Source organism: Pleuronectes platessa, chromosome 11, assembly GCF_947347685.1.
Source record: "Pleuronectes platessa chromosome 11, fPlePla1.1, whole genome shotgun sequence".
Classification (NCBI taxonomy): domain Eukaryota; kingdom Metazoa; phylum Chordata; class Actinopteri; order Pleuronectiformes; family Pleuronectidae; genus Pleuronectes; species Pleuronectes platessa.
Window position 1 is genome coordinate 2,131,910 of NC_070636.1, and position 17,476 is coordinate 2,149,385.

At 45.7% G+C, this 17,476-nt stretch overlaps 1 protein-coding gene across 1 annotated transcript; it reads left to right on the forward strand.

Moving 5' to 3' along the window:
• The first annotated feature begins 14,218 nt into the window (after window positions 1–14,218).
• On the forward strand, window positions 14,219–16,498 carry LOC128450799 (zinc-binding protein A33-like). The gene is made up of 2 exons (XM_053434477.1): window positions 14,219–14,481; window positions 14,569–16,498. The coding sequence occupies exon 2, from the start codon at window positions 14,586–14,588 to the stop codon at window positions 15,972–15,974; it is 1,389 nt and encodes a 462-aa protein (XP_053290452.1). The 5' UTR covers window positions 14,219–14,481; window positions 14,569–14,585; the 3' UTR covers window positions 15,975–16,498.
• Window positions 16,499–17,476: the final 978 nt, after the last annotated feature.

Consider the following 17,476-nt stretch of genomic DNA (forward strand, 5'->3'; position numbering starts at 1 on the left):
TCTCTGGTTCCATCTTTAATTTCTAACCTTAAGAGCAGACACCCTCACTAACGACCACGTGCCCACCTCCCAGCATGCTTTGCAGCGGTGAGCCTCACCAGTTCCTCTCTGTAATCACGTTGATTGGCACCCGCAGCCCGGCCTTTGATTAACGCTACAAATCCTCATTAGTGATTCAGGAGTTACACGTTCAAAAGCAAACATTCAAATTCAATCGTGTTTGGAATATGACCCACCGATCCACTCACACTCACACACACACACGCACACACACACAGACACACAGACACACACACACACACACACACAGACACACACACACACACTCACACCACACACACGCACAGACACACACAGACACACACACAGACACACACGCACGCAACCCAATTACTCCAATGTGAATGTTGGTGTGCGACTCAGCAAAGAAGTGGCTTTAATGAACCTCTAAAATAGACCTGATTTTTGGTTGGCATGGGGGGGGGATGGGGGGGGATTAATCTGCTCCTGAGAGGAGTGAGATCAGAACGTCCTTGAGAAAACGTCCACATCACCAGCTCTGGAAAATGCTCGTGTGGGAGAATAGATGATTGTGTCTCCTCTGCTCAGTTATCGATACTTTGCCAAAGACGTTTAATCACCAACGTGAAAATCTGCTCCACGATTTGAAACAGTTTTATTGTGCGATGCTCCAGTTTCTCTTCATTATCTAGTTCTGTGTGTAAACTCCACGCCATAATAATAATCATCATGAACTCAAATTAGCACGAGCGTGTGGATTTCTCTCTGCTGTTGTTGCACCTAGTGGCGATTCATTCCTGCGCTCGCCTAATTGCCGACTTTGTGCATAATATTCATTAGCAGCCGTAAATATCTCCTTCCTGAATATTCATGACTTCAGGGAGAACACAGAGGGAAGAGAGACGAGACAACACATGGAGACGCCACCATTGTTAAGTCTGTTTTCCCCTGGAAGTACAGAGCAGAGTGAATGGTGCAGGAGTTTCTGCTCTGTAACTGGGTCAGGAGAGATTTGCTCTATTTGTTTATTTATTTGTCATCAAAGGTAATTTGGATAATTGACCTCTGATCATCTTTATATCAGCAGAACCACAGAATGTGAAGAAAACATGTTACACAAACAAAACAAATGAAGAAATTGAGTTTGATCACGATTATATATCAAACTCTGTAGATATTGTGATTGTGAGTTGATTTGTCTGTGATAATTGTGATAATTGTGTAGTGAAGTTATGATTTTGTGACAGCAACAGAATAAAGATGGATGATGCAAGAGAGCAGGATCGATTGATAACAAAGTGAGTGATCATGTAATTTACAAACTATAAAAAGGATAAAGTGTTAAGTACTCTTTAAAAACAGCTGTGCTTCATGAAGGAACAAGACGCTGGAAGATAATGTGTAAAATCCTACAATTCTCCACGGGGCCTCCAGCCAATCAGGGGGCTCCCTGGGTGGATATCAGAATGATGATGAGCGGCTCCATGACTCACCTGGTTCCATGATGACACAGAACAGTTCTCTGCATCAGACCAGTCCACACATCACCACTAACAACCTGACGACATGCTGGAGAAATAGTTTTATTTACCATGTGTTCTATTTTGTCATATTTCAGAATCTGACAGGAGTTTTGTGTGTGGGGGGGGGGGGGTCATGTAGCATCTTTGTGGAATTAGCTTTGGGACGTCGACCTTCTTCTTCAACGCTCATTTCTCTCCTCCTCAAAATCCTCTCCTCCATCTTATGAACTCTCCTCGTCCTCCTCCTCCTCCTCTCTCCTACTCCTCCTTCCATCAAGCGTTTGTTTTTAATAATAAACCTTATTCCTTCACGGAGCGACACAAACACTGAATCATTCCATAAATCATTTTAAAGACGGGGGTAGAATAAACAAGGTTTGAAATTGTCTAGAGAGGAAGCATGTGACTATGATAAGATTGGGGGGATGGGGGGGGGGGGGGTGTTTCACCTTATCTTGTGGTGTTATTTTGGTTCTGACTCCATTTTGTTCCTCTGTCAACACAATGTGTTGTTTTCATTCAGCTGCTTTTGTTTTAATGTAAATACGGAGTTTAAAATCTAGTGAACTACAACAAACCTGCTATGAAACTAAGATCAGGAGCTAAAAGATGTTGGTCATGTGACAGTGTCCCTGTGTCGTTCTATGTAATATGCTTTAAAAAGCTATAGATGAATAAAGGTAGCGTCACCATCCCTGTTCTTCCCACAGCCCTGTGGGGGAGCTGCACCAGTGTCAGAGCTGTGACACAGACATTCAGCTCCACTAATGGACCAGTCACAACTGTCAAGCTGACATGATGTGGCCCTCAGGGCTTCATCGTCCCCAGATGTCTGGGTGTCGTCTCAGCCTCCGAGCTGTGGATCCTCCAGCGGCTGACAGCAGCAGCAGCAGGGAGGAGGAGGAGCAGGAGGAGCAGGAGGAGCAGGATGAGCAGGAGGAGGAGGAGCAGGAGGAGCAGGAGGAGGAGGAGCAGGAGGAGCAGGAGGAGGAGGAGGAGGAGGAGGAGCCTGGGATCTGAACCTTTCACACTCATGGAACCCGGACAGTGAACCTGGATTGATCGGGTGAACTGTCAAGTTTAATGATTTCCAGTTGAGTAAACGGGCTGTGACCAAGAAAGGATGTGGGAATGGCCCCTGACCCAGAAAATAAACCGCTGACACTGTTGTTGTTGTTGTTGTTGTTGTTGAGCAGCTTGTTGTTCTACACCTACAGCGAGGCCCTGACCCCCCTCCCCCTCAGAGAGCATCGCTCCAGACACTCAGGTGGAAGACCCCTGATCATTTATTGATGACCCAGCTTCCTGTTGGGTGGCGTGCGTGAGCCTCTGTGGTCGTTGTCTGGAAAACATGCAGAAAGTGGAAGGTGGAGTGATGGAGCTCGAACACGTTGTCAAACAAGGTCACGTGATCGCGACTCGACGTGAGAGGAGTCGGTGGCAGCCGGCCGCTCGGAGATGAGTGATTTATCTGCTGACAGGGAAACAGGCGGCTAATGGAGCTGGATGTGAAGCTGCAGAGGACGGAGGGAGGAGACGAGGGAGGAGAGGAGGAGGGAGGAGACGAGGGAGGAGGGAGGAGACGAGGGAGGAGGTCGGAGGGAGGAGGGAGGAGGAAGGAGAGGGAGGAGGACGGAGGAAGGAGGAGGGAGGAGGAAGGAGACGAGGGAGGAGGGAGGAGGAAGGAGACGAGGGAGGAGTGGAAGTGAAGACAGGAAGCTCGAAACAGATATGAGTGATTTATCTGCTGAGAGGGAAGCAGGCGGCTAACGGAGCTGGATGTGAAGCTACGGAGGAGGGAGGAGGAGGAGACGAGGAGGAGGGAGGAGACGAAGGAGGAGGGAGGAGGACGGAGGACGGAGGGAGGAGGGAGGAGACGAGGGAGGAGGAAGGAGGAGGGAGGAGGACGGAGGGAGGAGGAATGAGGGAGGAGGGAGGAGAGACGAGGGAGGAGGGGGAAGTGAAGACAGGAAGCTGAAACAGAGACTCCACTTCAGGCTCTGAGGCGAACTAACCAGACAGCTGACACACAGGCTTTTGTCCTTGAGTGTGTCTGTTGGTGTGAAGCTATTGAGACAAATGGAGCTGCTGCTCGTCTGCACACACACAACATGTTTCCTACACGTGTCTACAACGAACAATATGAACTACACACAACAGGCTCAGATGCGACAAATCCATAAATTGATCTGTCCCTTGTTTTCTGGTTCCCGGCCACTTTGCTGTTAGAGATCATGACTTGGTCCAGATAAATGAAATGTATTTAATTTAGTTTAGCTTATATGGTGGCGCTAAACAAAAAAAAAAAGTAAAGTGCAGTAAATCTGTTCTGTGGGTTTGTGCACTGAGAAGTTGTCAGATAGAAACTCTTGTTTTATCTTCTTTCCACTGCAGCGAGGTCACAGGTTCAAATCCCTGCACAGCTGATAAACTCCAGGTGAGGAAAACGAATGAAGTAAAACCTTTGTCTCTCTGTAAAATTATAATTATTGGTTTTTCGGCACCTGGGCTCCGTGCTGATTGTGGATCTGCATATTTGCCTGAATATGCAGCTGACCAGTGGAGAAATAATGGGCCACGGTGAACTGGGAGCGTTTCCAGGCCACGAGGAGGTTGGCAGTGATGCAGCAAGCGGAGGAAACCGGCTGGTGACTGAAGCTCGGATGAGTTTGGCCGACGGAGACGGCTTTTGAAAGGTTGAAACAAAGCAGGTGATCATGAAAAGTATGAAAACCCAAATTAGATTTGGATGATAAAAGTCGTTGGGGAAAAGAAAAGTTTGACAAAATGCTCAAGTAAATGTTGAAAGACTCATTGTTCAGTGTGAAATCTTCCAGTGTGGTTTATATTACTGCCTCGGGATTGTTTAGATCTTTGGCCTCTGAGGAACAAAACGGTTTATTGTCCTCTGGAAGTAAATGAGTAAAAGAAAGCTGGTTCGACAGGAGATAACGTTACATGAGAAGACAGGTTATTCTAACTCGGGGTTAGCAGCCTTAATGTTTAGTAGTTTCTTCAATTTTCCGTGAACGTGGAGAAGAAGCAAAGCTAACACCAAGAGAAGTGTTGTGTGGAGGAGCAGTAGCCAATCACATCTGACATCGGGTGAGAGGCGATGTCACAAGGTCCGGATTCAGAGGCGACGTCCTTCAGAGGCTGAATCTGAAGGACGTGGCCTCATAAGACAAATGCATCCTTCCATCTGAGCAATGAAGGATCCAACAGGTCGATGGAACGAGGAACCTTCACAGGAACCTTTCCACTGCAGGGAGGTTCCTGCTTGGGGTTCGTACTTCACAAAAACCAGAGGAACCAGTGACTTGAGGTTCAGTTTCAGGACCCGAGCCTCGCTGCATCTCTTCAAAGCACAATCAGGCACCAACAGGTTCACTGAGGACACAAGCTACCGTGAGATCTGCGACCTGCTCGGACACATGAGCCACGATCCTCATTCAACGTAACGCCTGCCGACTCGTCTCACAGCAACACCGAACCACAACGTGCCCAAACAGCCGAGCTGAAGTTCTGCTGCCTCACGTTGCATCATCGTCACATCCAAAACCCAGAGGAAGACGCTGGTGTGAAGCTGATGCTGAAGAGCAGATCACCAAACCCTCCCACGATAATTAGATCTCTTTCCACGTGTTGTCAAACTTTGAGTCGCTTGGAACCGAGGAAGATGAAGCACACCTTGATGTGAAGCTGCCGTCAGATCACAACAGAAGTCAGAAGAGGAGGAGGAGGAGGAGGAGGAGGAAGAAAGAGAAGAAGAATTCCCCTCGTGATCTTTTTAATCTCCATCATGTTCTCTTGATCCGGCACCAGGTGTTCAAGCTGCTCCATCGTCAGAGCCTCTCTCTCTCTACCTCTGTCTCCTTCAATCTCACTCAGGCTCGCTCGCCCACCCCTGTCAACCCCCCCCCCCACACACACACACACACACACACACACACACCTGCATACACATTCAAACATAAAACCTGGAGGAGACACAGAGTAACTCCATAAATAAAGTGTATAAATTAAGAATACAGTTTGTGACAAATTGACACAAACACTTATGCAAAAATTATGATGCAAATAAACAAAAAGGACAAATAGACACACACACTCAAACACACACACATACACACACAGTCACACACGTGCACATGCAGGTGGGCTGCAGCACGTCTCCCACCCTGTAATTAAATTCTGTGTCTCCCACCTGTGTCACAGAAGCTGATCTGACTCAAGGTAATTACAGGGCTGCAGTGGAACAACACAACACACACACACACACACACACACACACACACTAACATACCACCTAACCCTATTACGACACCACAAAAGAGGGAACGCACACTCGTACAGATGCAGACACACACCTGCGACTGAGCAACACGACACACACACACACACACACACACAGACACACACACAGCTAAATGAAAACAACAGGGGACTTACATCACACAGCTCTTTGTTTTCCATCAGGGCTTCTCTGTGAAGCTGCTGCTGTCAGTGTCCTGCTGCTCTGTAGATGTATGAATGCATATTGATTTCATCATATCTAGATTCAACGTAAACACAAACATTTTAATATAAACGTGGGAATAATGCGAACATAGAGGATTCACAAACAATATTAAAAACGTGATGGTATTCAGGATCTATCTTATTATCAACTTTCTGTGGACAAAGGATTCAGACGACACTCGGGCTCAGGATCCAGCCGGTTTTAAACAAAGCTGAGACTAAACATCTCAGTCACAGACAGAGAATCAGTTTAATTAAGAATCCAATTAGCATCGGCTCTATCCAGAGAAGGTTGTGTTGTGTTGTGTTGTGAACCTCAACACCTCAACACACAATGTCCTGATTTATAGCAGTGACAGATTTAAGCAGACAACCAGGAGAGAGAGAGGATGATGCTGCAGCAGCGTATTAACATGTCGGTGGGAACATTCACTTCGGGGGGGGCTGTGTCAGGTGCTGGAGGAAGTTACAGACGTATGAGAACATGTCGTCTGCACAACAGAGGCTGAACGACAGATAGAACACGTAATTGATGTGAAGTGCATCCCAGGCACATACAGGTCGGGCTTCCTGTGAGGATGGCAAACACTTTATGGATATTTTACTAAACCAGCAGAACAGGATTTCTCCCCGGGGCTGCAGCTGGAGAGAAGGAGGGAGAGAGTATACACAATAAACACAAGATGGAGAACTCACTGGTAGGAAAGATTAGATTCTCAAAGACGACCAACGAGTCCTGAATGTCATGAACTGTCCTCCACACTCACCTCAACCCTACGAAGCATCTATGGAGGTACTTGTGGAGTTCTGTGATGCCACAAGAAGCGAAGCACTGTGTGTGTGTGTTTGTCTGTGTGTGTGTGAGGAGCATCATGGGAGTTGTCAGATGAGTGGTTCGGTTATTCCTTAATGAATTAAATTACAGAGATTGGAGAAGCAGACATCAGAACCGAGCACCCCCCGCTCCTCCTCCGCCTGTTGACACCGTCACACACCGAGTCAAGAACGCTGGAGGATTTATGTTCGCGACCCGGCGGCCGACAGGAGCTCGTTGCTTCAGATTCAGATTCGGCTTCGGAGCCAAGAGGCCGAGCTTCTCCACAGCCGAGACTAATCTCCTCATTTACTGCGCCACTCACTCTCTCTCTCTCTCTCTCTCTCTGTCTCTCTCTCTCTCTCTCTCTCTCCCTCTCTCGGTCGCCCTCAGCAGTGAGTGTGAGACGGTTTTCAGCGTCACACATTCATGAGAAGATGCAACCGTCGTCTGCTCGGGTCAGTTCCACGTTACACCACTATTCTTCTGGGGGGGGGGGGGGGACGCTCGGATGCAGCTGCCAATATGACACGTACAATCTGTGCCTCTGAATAGCATCTTAAAAAAGAGGCTGAAGGAGCCAAACTTTCCAAACTGCTTCTCTCAGCAGCGGTAACTCACTGAGACTCTCAGCAAACACACGAGGCTCTGAACTGTTGAAGACTTAAATCTACAGAAAATTGATTTAAAGAGCGAGCACTTGACACTTGATCTGGATTTAGAACCGGTTTCCTTTCAGACCTGCTCTTTAAAAAGTCAAACGCGTTCTCTTCAGCTCTGTGAGACTTGTATTCCTGCAATTTACACTAGAATGTTAGATAAGCTTTTCCATAAAGACCCAAAATGAGAGAGAAGCAAAGTGTTTGTCATCTTCTAAGGCTTCATCCAAACAACCTGTTTCCAGTCTACAGCTGCACACACGTGACCATTGTACAGGACTGGTCATGTGACATGTGTTTTCAGGTGTTTTAGTAAGGATGGAGATTATTTTTGATACGGAGCTAAAACGCTCATCTGCATAGAGACGTAGGCCAAACGACAAAACCCCTCCCCCAGTTTAATTTAATGCAACAAAAAGGAGAGAGCAACGATAAAGTTAAAAACCAATAACTCATCAGTCAAACGTGAAATGTCTATATCAATATCTTTATTTAAAAAACATGCAGGGCGTCTTTATGTTCATAGGTCAACAGGGACAGAAGTTGACAAAGACTTTCAAACCTGATACCTGGTCTTGTCCTTTCTCTTTATGCAGATAGGGATACCTGAGCGGGGGGGGGGGGGGGGGGGGGGGCTCTGAGATAAACTCCTGGGAATTAATTGGGGTGAGGGAGGCTGTGGTGTTCAGGGTGGGATGCGGATCAGGGAGGGTTGAGGTAGATGTGCTGACGCAGGAAAACGCAGTGCGGTGAAGGAGGGGTGAAGGAGGCGGGGGGGGGGGGGTTGAGGGCAGGCTGGGGGGGATTATTAGGAAAATGACTCTGGCAGCAAACCAAGGCTGCGTGGTCCAGGCCTGGGAAAAGAGACGTGTTTGTGCTGCTGAGTTTCTCTCTCTGCGAGGACCGATGTGACTCATAGAAAGAGAGGACATTTATAGACGAGGGGACATTTGAGGTTGGGGACTGTTCGGGTTTGAATCCATCGGGGACCAGCTGCAGGACTTTGGAACTTTGCTTTCTGTGTAAAACCAGATATAATAGTAGAGGAATGTACTTCAAGTAAACAAAATAAACAAAAACATTTTCTCCAGCCTTAACTTTTCTAAGCATCAGCAGCCGGGGACTTTCAGGGCCGTGGCTACAGTCAAAGTGTAACCTCACTTTCACAGACACACAATGTGCACAATGCGTCGGACACGTGTGTCGGTCCCTCACAGATTCCACTTGTTCCCTCAACCACAGGATTTAACTTCCTCTCTCACAGATTGATTTAATCGGGGCTCGGTTGTCTGACCTACTTTGGTCTGGACCCTAAAAAGGAAGTTCGGTTCCCGAGCCTCTTAAATTTTGGAAAATGAGGAAATGTGAATTTGGAGATTGATGTTTTTAAAAGTCCCCTCGATGTCGTGACCTCATGATTCTTTTCCAACCTTCACCAGAGATGAAGCGAGGGATTGAAGAGGCGATCACAGAAACATGCTCTGAACAAAGGATGAGAGTCGAGTGGATGGAGAGATGCAGTGAGATGAAGGATAAGAGACGAGGGAAGGATGAAGGGAAAGAGAGAGACAACAAGAACCACCTCAGGGAAAGAAACAGTGTCGTCCTCTCTTTGTAGTTCGGGAAACAGGAAAAAGGAGGAGGAGGAGGAAGAGGAAGAGGAGGAGGAAGAGGAGAAGGTGCGCTCCTCTTTTTAAACCCTGTGTTTCTCCCCCTCAGAGTCATGCTGGGAGCCAAACAATGAAAAACCCGCCTCAGCTTGAAGAGAACTCGGGTGGAACTCCTCCTGTAATCAAGGCTTATTAAGGAGGTTTCTCAGCAGCAGGAGGAATCGTCTCCTCCCGCCTGAAGCTCTGAAGGTCAGCGAGGTCACAAACACTGCAAAACCAACCACACAACTTTATTCCTCCCCCCCTCCCTCCCTCCCTCCTGCTGCAAAATTAAGTCTCAGTTAAAAGTTGCCGAGGAGCTGCGTAGGTATCGTTGGGCCTCGGGGGGGGAAGAAGAGCGAGAGAGGGTGGGTGGAAAACTCCGAGCAAGTTGACCTGACAGCACAATTACACAGCGGCGTAAACCATGAAACTATTTTTCAGGCCGTGTCAGGAGAAAAGTCGACCTGAAGAAGGAAGGCGGGGAGTGTGTGTGGGGGGGGGGGGGGGGTGTTAATCTCCGAGGGTGGCGCTCGGTGTAATTTAATAGTTTTTCTCAAATCTTTGTGACTCCGACGACTGGAGGCGTCTTTCTGTTTCAAGTCGACTGAGACGAGGGGACAGCGAGGGGACGATGATTCCCTGAGACGGCTGGAGGCTCCACTGGGACATTTTCACTCCGTCTAATAATCTGTTAAAACGACTCATTCAGCTGCACTTCAAATGAACCGGTCACAGTCACTGGATCTCGGGATTTCTTGTTTTTTTTCCCCTGTACGAGGTTCTTTAAAAGTCTCGAGTTCAACGAGGGACAGTTAAAGGTTGTGAAATATTAAAGGATGAGTTTTTCGCAAAGATGGTGTCTGTTGTTTCAGGTCTCTCTTAGTTTTAATCAGTTATTTAAAGACATCAATTTCATGATTGACAGGTGAGACTGTCTCGTGATTGGTTGAGCATGTTTATTTTGGCTCCACCCCTCAATCCCTATGACACAGACTCCCAAATGAGCAAAATACCAGAGTTTGTATAGAGACATCTATAATTACATTAAATTCAAGGTTGTATTTGAAATAATGTTTTATCAAATATATAGAATGAATAAGATGCTTACACAAATAACTACTCTCTTTGTTGAGGTGTATTTAAATATTTAAATATTGCATAATGGGGACAAAATGGGGATTTGAGGTTGATTAAAATTTTTTAAACTTCACAGGAAAGTCTCAAACAAAGTAAAACCTGTGCAGAGAGATTATTTAAAAGATAATAATCACAGAGAGTTGAACACGAATGTCAGAAACTCAAAGATGCTGGTTAACATTTGGTTTTTGCCTCGACAAGAATAACCTGAGCGTGTGAAGACTCCACATCCACCGTGTGACGTGAGGGTTCAGATTTCCTCCCACTCACCTTTCCACAGAATCTCTCCACACACGCCCCGAGAAACAATAACATCAGGAAACCATGATACTGTCCCCGCGTTAAAGGATCCAGAGAAGCCTCCTGTCTGATCAGAGGCATTGTTGTGACAGGAGCTGGTGTCACGCCACCGTCGCTCTGACGCTGAGGTTCAGCTCGAGGTCAAACCCCTCCGAGGTGAGGAGGAGGAAACCGAGCGAGAGCAGAGACGATGAAACCTCGAGGGATTCACAGGAAACACAGAGAGAACAAAACGGTGACTGAACACAAGAGATCAGTGTTACACAAGCAAGAAACAAAACATTTACAAAAGCTGAAACACAAAGATCAGTCTCCTGATTAATCTGATTGTTTTAGTTTTTGTCCTGCGATAAATTCATCAAAATGTATGTGTTTTAGTTTTAATATAGGTCTGCCGTCCATCTGACTTCAACGTTTAGAAAACTGCAGAGCTACGTTTTAGTCTGGACGTGTTCATGTTCTGATTGGTTCTTATCAGTCACATGACTCGACAGATGAATGAAAAGTGCTGCTCGACACATCAGCTGCTTTCAGACTTGCACGGACCTCCTGCAGTGGAGGTGCATGTGTGGATAGTTTTCAGTATCAACTATTCTTCCTATAATTCTCGACTGAAGCTCAGACTGCAAAACGTGAGCTGCGAAATGTATTTGGGTTCAGTGTTAATTTCGTTTACGAAAACTATGACGAAAAATATTCGTTAACAAACTTTTTTCCATGACGAAGACGAGACGAAGACGTAACGAAAACAGATCTTTGAAAATAAAAACTATGACTAAATCTATTTTAACTTTCGTTGACGAGACGAGACGAAAATGTTGGTGGTTGACTAAGTCACAATAATTTTTTTAAACATCATCGTATCAGGCCGTCATGAAGTATCAGGAGCGGGCGAGTGAGTGTGTGTGTCTGTGTGTGTCTGTGTGTGTGCGCCCCAGATAGCGCACCGGTCCCGAGGCTCCGCCCCCTGCCCCGCTCACTTGCTCAGAGACACAAGATCTGAGCTCATCCATGTGAAGCTGCTTCTTAAGAGTGGAAACAGTGAAAACACAGAGTTTCTCTGGTCTCAGCTGATCAGAGATCAGCGGAGCAGCTTCTTGATCAGAGCAGAAAAGGCAGTTGGTTTGTACCGAGCTGCAGTTTCTGTGTTCGCCTCCAGTCTGACCTGCTCTCGCTTTTTGTTTTCACATTTAAAACTAAATATATATTTTAAGCTATTAGGCTGCAGCTATATGTATTTATTCATTTCAAAATAGGGTACTTCTTTTTTCATACATTTCCCACAAATATTGGGAGGACTCAAATAGCCCTACATAGTTCTGTGTTTAATTTATTTCAAAGTAGGCCTACACTTGCCTGTGTATTTTCTCCTCTTCATAAGCGTTGTATATGCAGTTGTTGGTGTAGAGGGAGAAGAGGAGAGGAGAGAGCACACAAACTTGAGGGGCTCCGGTGCTGATGGTCCTGGTCTCAGAGATAAGCTTGCCAAGCCTCACACGCTGCTTCCTGTCGGTCAGGAAGTTAGTGATCCACCTGCAGGTGGGCTCAGGCACGCTCAGCTGTGTCAGCTTGTCCTGGAGAAGAGCTGGGGAGATGGTGTTGAATGCGGAGCTGAAGTCCACAAACAGGATCCTGGCGTAGGTTCCTGAGGAGTCCAGGTGCTGGAGGATGAAGTGGAGTCCCATGTTGACTGCGTCGTCTACGGACCTGTTGGCTCTGTAGGCAAACTGCAGCGGGTCGAGGAGGTGGTTGGTTATGGTCTTGAGGTGTGTCAGCACGAGGCGCTCAAAGGTCTTCATTACTACAGAGGACAGGGCGACTGGTCTGTAGTCATTAAGGCCTGTGATCCTCGGCTTCTTGGGAACGGGGATGATGGTGGATGTTTTGAGGCAGGCGGGTACAACACATTCAGCCAGTGAAGTGTTGAAGATGTCCGTGAACACTGGAGACAGCTGATCCGCACAGTGCCTCAGTGTGGAGGGGGAGACAGCGTCTGGACAAATTGAAGCAAACGAAGCAGAACATTCTTGAATGAAACAGCGACGAGTTTGATTTGGACAAATTGACAGTTTTGGCTCTAAACTCTAAACTCAGAACAGACTTTGAATCATCATCTGATCAATATGATTAATTATCAGTCGTTACTTATTGTGGATTTCAGACTTTCATTCATCTTGACGCGTTGTCATGTTGCACAAAGTTGAGCTGATCGGTGTGAAGATGAAGAAACAGATGAATGATGAACTGAAGGAAAACAAACGTGAAATAATTATTCAGTTTTTAGAGTTTTAATAAACCTTGACCCATTTTTCTGATTTTCAGAGAAAATCAGCTGATTGGAACCTTTCAGAAATTGCTGTTTATAGATCACGGATTTCTTTATAATGAGGTTTATAGTTAAACTGTAAAATATAACTCTTAAGAGGCGGTGGAGATTCGCCTAAAACGACTGTCTGAGGAATACCCAAAGTAAATTGAAAGCTGATCTGAACTTTCCCCCACAACAGTCAGAATCCCTCTAAATGCTACTGGCCTTGAGTAATAGCAGTTGGAACACAGTGAAGTAAAAGGTTTTTATTTCCTCCTGAATCTTTTTTGGTAAACAGATGCCTACAGATGACTCTAGCTGGGACTTATGAGCTGGAAAACGCAATGGAACCCTAGCATGAAGCCTTGACTAGCCCAACTTCAAATTTGATAAGAATATCACAGAAAATTAATATTTTACAGATGTTTTCCTAAGGGCATGTCTAGGCGTTTTCCAAAAAGTCCATTTGGAGACGCCAAAGGACCTTTTGTAACCAAGGTCAAATACCTAGGCTAAAATGTATCAAAATAAACATCTTTAATGTTTTTGGCAACATGCCAGACATTGTAGCACGGGGACGAAACACAGACACACGATGATCTGGGACCAGCTGGACACTGTTGCGCAGTGACTTGCTTGGTGTCTTCTTATATTAATCCCGTGAAGCAGCACATCTGCATGTTGGAAATTTCATTGGCTAAACGAAACGCCAGTCATCAGAGCAATCGGTTGCAAGAGTGGGTCAAGTGAGCTGACCGTTTTTGTTGGAATGTTGATCTGTGGATTAATATGATGCTTATTAAGTGAGAGACGTCCATTTTCTAAATTTTTTGCTGATGTTGTCGGTCTGACTGAGACGTTGATTGTACCGGCTGTGGTGATCGGATCTTGAAATGGTCTACATTGGTCGAATCACAAGAATCGTAGCTTTCCTACATTCCTTTGCATTAGTACCTAGCTATACGTCGTAGTTCTTTAAAAAACAATGTTTGACGCGTGGCGGTCAGACTGCCCATCCGACGGCCACCCGCGATTCGATGCATCGAAAGAGGTGTACTTCACACTGACCCAGGTCATAATTCAATATATAAAAATATAGAAATATATGAATGTAATTAAACTAATGTGAACAGTGTAAAGACAGTAAAGATATGTGCAGTGTGAGAATATGTACAGTGAATGTATTGCACATGAACCGTTGATAGTGCACAAGCAGATGAATCAGGCAGTTAAGAGTTAAAGTGTTAGAGTGTTACAGTGAAGTCCATAAGGGAGGTGCAGAGTTTTTACTGGCAGCAGAGCTGCTTTACATTTGTTTCAGGTTTTACAGGTTTTATCATTCAGCAACTCAAGCTCCACCCTCTCCTGACACACCAGAGAAACCAGGAAGTATCTGTTCCTCCCTGAAGAGACGCAGGCTGAAAACCAGACGATCACATTCACCTTCCAAACCAAACTGAACCAAACCAAAACAACCGTCCTGAGTGAGTCCAGCTACAGGAGAGAAGAGTCAAACTACAACCTGCCGACGCTCCACACACTGACCGTGAGTTTAACAAACACCTCGACTCAGAGGGGAAGTGAACCTCAGTGAAGTTCATGGAGCTGTGACTGACTGACTGTCTGTTTTCAGCTTCACCTGGAGACTCAATGGCTTCCAGATCAGAAGAAGATCTCTGCTGTCCCGTCTGCCATGATGTCTTCAGAGATCCTGTCATTTTGTCATGTAGCCACAGCTTCTGTAAAGGCTGTGTGGACAACTGGTGGAAAGACAAAGAAGTAAAAGAGTGTCCACTTTGTAAGAGTAGATCTTCAAAGCGTAAACCACCTTGTAACCTGGTGTTGAAAAACCTGTGTGAGGCCTTCTTACTGGAGAGAGATCAGAGCTCTTCACCTGCTCTCTGCAGTCTGCACTCAGAGAAACTCAGACTCTTCTGTCTGGACCATCAGCAGCCAGTGTGTCTCGTCTGCAGAGATTCAGAAATACACACCGGCCACACAATCAGACCCATCGATGAAGCTGCAAAACAACCCAAGAAGCAGCTTCAGGAAACTCTGGAGCCCTTGAAGAAAAAGTTACAGAGTTTTGAACGTGTTAAAGTAGAGTTTGAACAAACAGCAGAACACATTAAGGTCCAGGCCGGACTCACAGAGACACAGATCAAGGAGCAGTTCAAAAAGCTTCATCAGTTTCTGGAAGAGGAAGAGGAGGCCAGGATGGCTGCACTGAGGGAGGAAGAGGAGCAGAAGAGTCGGATGATGAAGAAGAAGATTGAGGCTCTGAGTAAAGACATAACGGCTCTTTCAGACACAATCAGAACCACAGAGGACGAGCTGAGAGCTGAAGACGTCTCGTTCCTGCTCAACTACAAGGCTGCAGTGGAACGAGTCCAGCAGCGTCCCCTGCGGCGTGATCCACAGCTGGCCTCAGGAGCTCTGATAGACAAGGCCAACCATCTGGGCAACCTGAGCTTCAACATCTGGAACAAGATGAAGGACATGGTCTCCTACAGTCCTGTGGTCCTGGACCCAAACTCTGCTCATCCATGGTTTGTCCTGTCTGAAGATCTTACCAGTTTGAGACTAGGAGAGAAACAGAAGCTTCCTGACAATCCAGAGAGGTTTCATCATCACGCCTCAGTCCTGGGATCTGAGGGTTTTAACTCAGGGACTCACAGCTGGGACGTCCTGGTTGGAGACAGTACTTACTGGACGCTTGGTGTGTCAGCAGAGTCTGTCCAGAGGAAGGGATACAAACTGTCTGGATTATGGGGAATATTGTTCAATGAAGGTAAATACTCAGCAGGGTCACCATCAGGATCATCTGTTCTCTCTGTGCAGAAGATCCAGAGGATCAGAGTGAAACTGGACTGGAACAAAGGAGAACTGTCGTTCTCTGATCCTGATACTAACAAACACATTCACACCTTCAGACACACTTTCACTCAGAAGATGTTTCCAATCTTTAACATTGGAGATCGTCACCCAGTGAAGCTGTTACCTGTGAATGTCTCTGTGACGCTGAATCAGAGACGTTAGAGATAAAGATTTTATTCATCATGTTTATTTCTTCAAGAGAAATCTGTTGAATTTAAAAGTTAAACTCGTTATTCTAAAGCTTTGTTTATTTCTCCTTTTACTTCTCACTCCTTTTTATTTCTTCCCTCGACTTTTCCACGTGTGTAAAAAGATTTTATTATTTTCTGATCTTTATCTTTGTTATGTTTTTTACTTTCATGGAAAATGTTTTCTATCATTTAGATTTTGTGTGGATCCATGAAGTCGAGCAAACTGATGAAGATCCACATAAAAACACATTTATTAATAACAGCTGATCATTGTTCACATTCAACAAACTTTATTAAAACTCACACAAGAGACATGATTCATGTTTAATCACATAAAGTCTGTTCACATATGAAATGATCCAACATATATCAACATTTGTCTGTTTTATGTGATGAAGCCAAATTGATTCTGTCTGTAAAAGTGTTTATTCAACAGCAGCCTAGAGATGTGATTTTAATATTGTGATAAAAATAATAAAAACTATGAAACAGAAACAGAGTTCTGACCTTTTTTAAGTTGAAATGTAAATATAACATTATTTGTCATTAAGTAGGATATAAATGATCACATGATTAAATGTTCACGCTCAGAAAGTGCTGAGTTGAAAATTAGGAAACAATTACAATGGGAATTCAATATTTTTGTGTATCTTCCAAAGTGTAATCACACCACATGCATTAATCATTAATTAATCATTAATTAATCATTAATTAATCATTAATTAATAGATTTTAATAATCAGAGCCTGTGGATGCAGATGTGTGAACGCAGCCTTGCCCCCCCCCCCCCCCCCCCCCCTCGTCACAGCTTGTTGATATTCAGGATCAACCAGTCGCTTCCGTACGTGTCAAGATTTGCACGCTTCTGTGAGCCGGCCAATCACGGTTCACGCTACATGACTTGCCCAAGTGAATCGGCCAATCCTGAACGAGAGCCTGAGCGATGAGCGCAGCAGCTGGAGTCTGACATTTATGCTTGTGTGTGTGTGTGTGTGTGTCTGTTTTGCTTCCTGTGTGCGTTTTGTGTAAGTAAAATGAGCGTATGACTGCGTTTTGTTACAATTTGCATAAACGTGTCTTTTCTTTGAGTTTTTTTGTGTTTGGATATTGGATTATTTTGTGTGTCACGATATCTTACACTTACTGTGTGTGTGTGTGTGTGTGTCTGTGTGTGTGTACCCTGTCTTCTGTATGTGAGGCCACACTTGCCGCTGTCTGGCTACAGATGGGATGTGTCACATGCTGAGCGGACAGCCGTGGTGACGCGGGGGGAGGGAGGGGGGGATGGATGGGTGGATTGATGAGGTGTGGGCCGTGGAGGTTGGGATGGGGAGGTGTTGGTGATGGGTGGGTGAGGTGTGTGTGTGTGTGTGGGGGGGGGGGTCATTTTAACATGAGTCAGCTCTCCTCCGACCTTCACCGTACGACTGATGTCTGATGCAGTCGGAGGAGGTCGGCTTCAAAAGGCCTTTA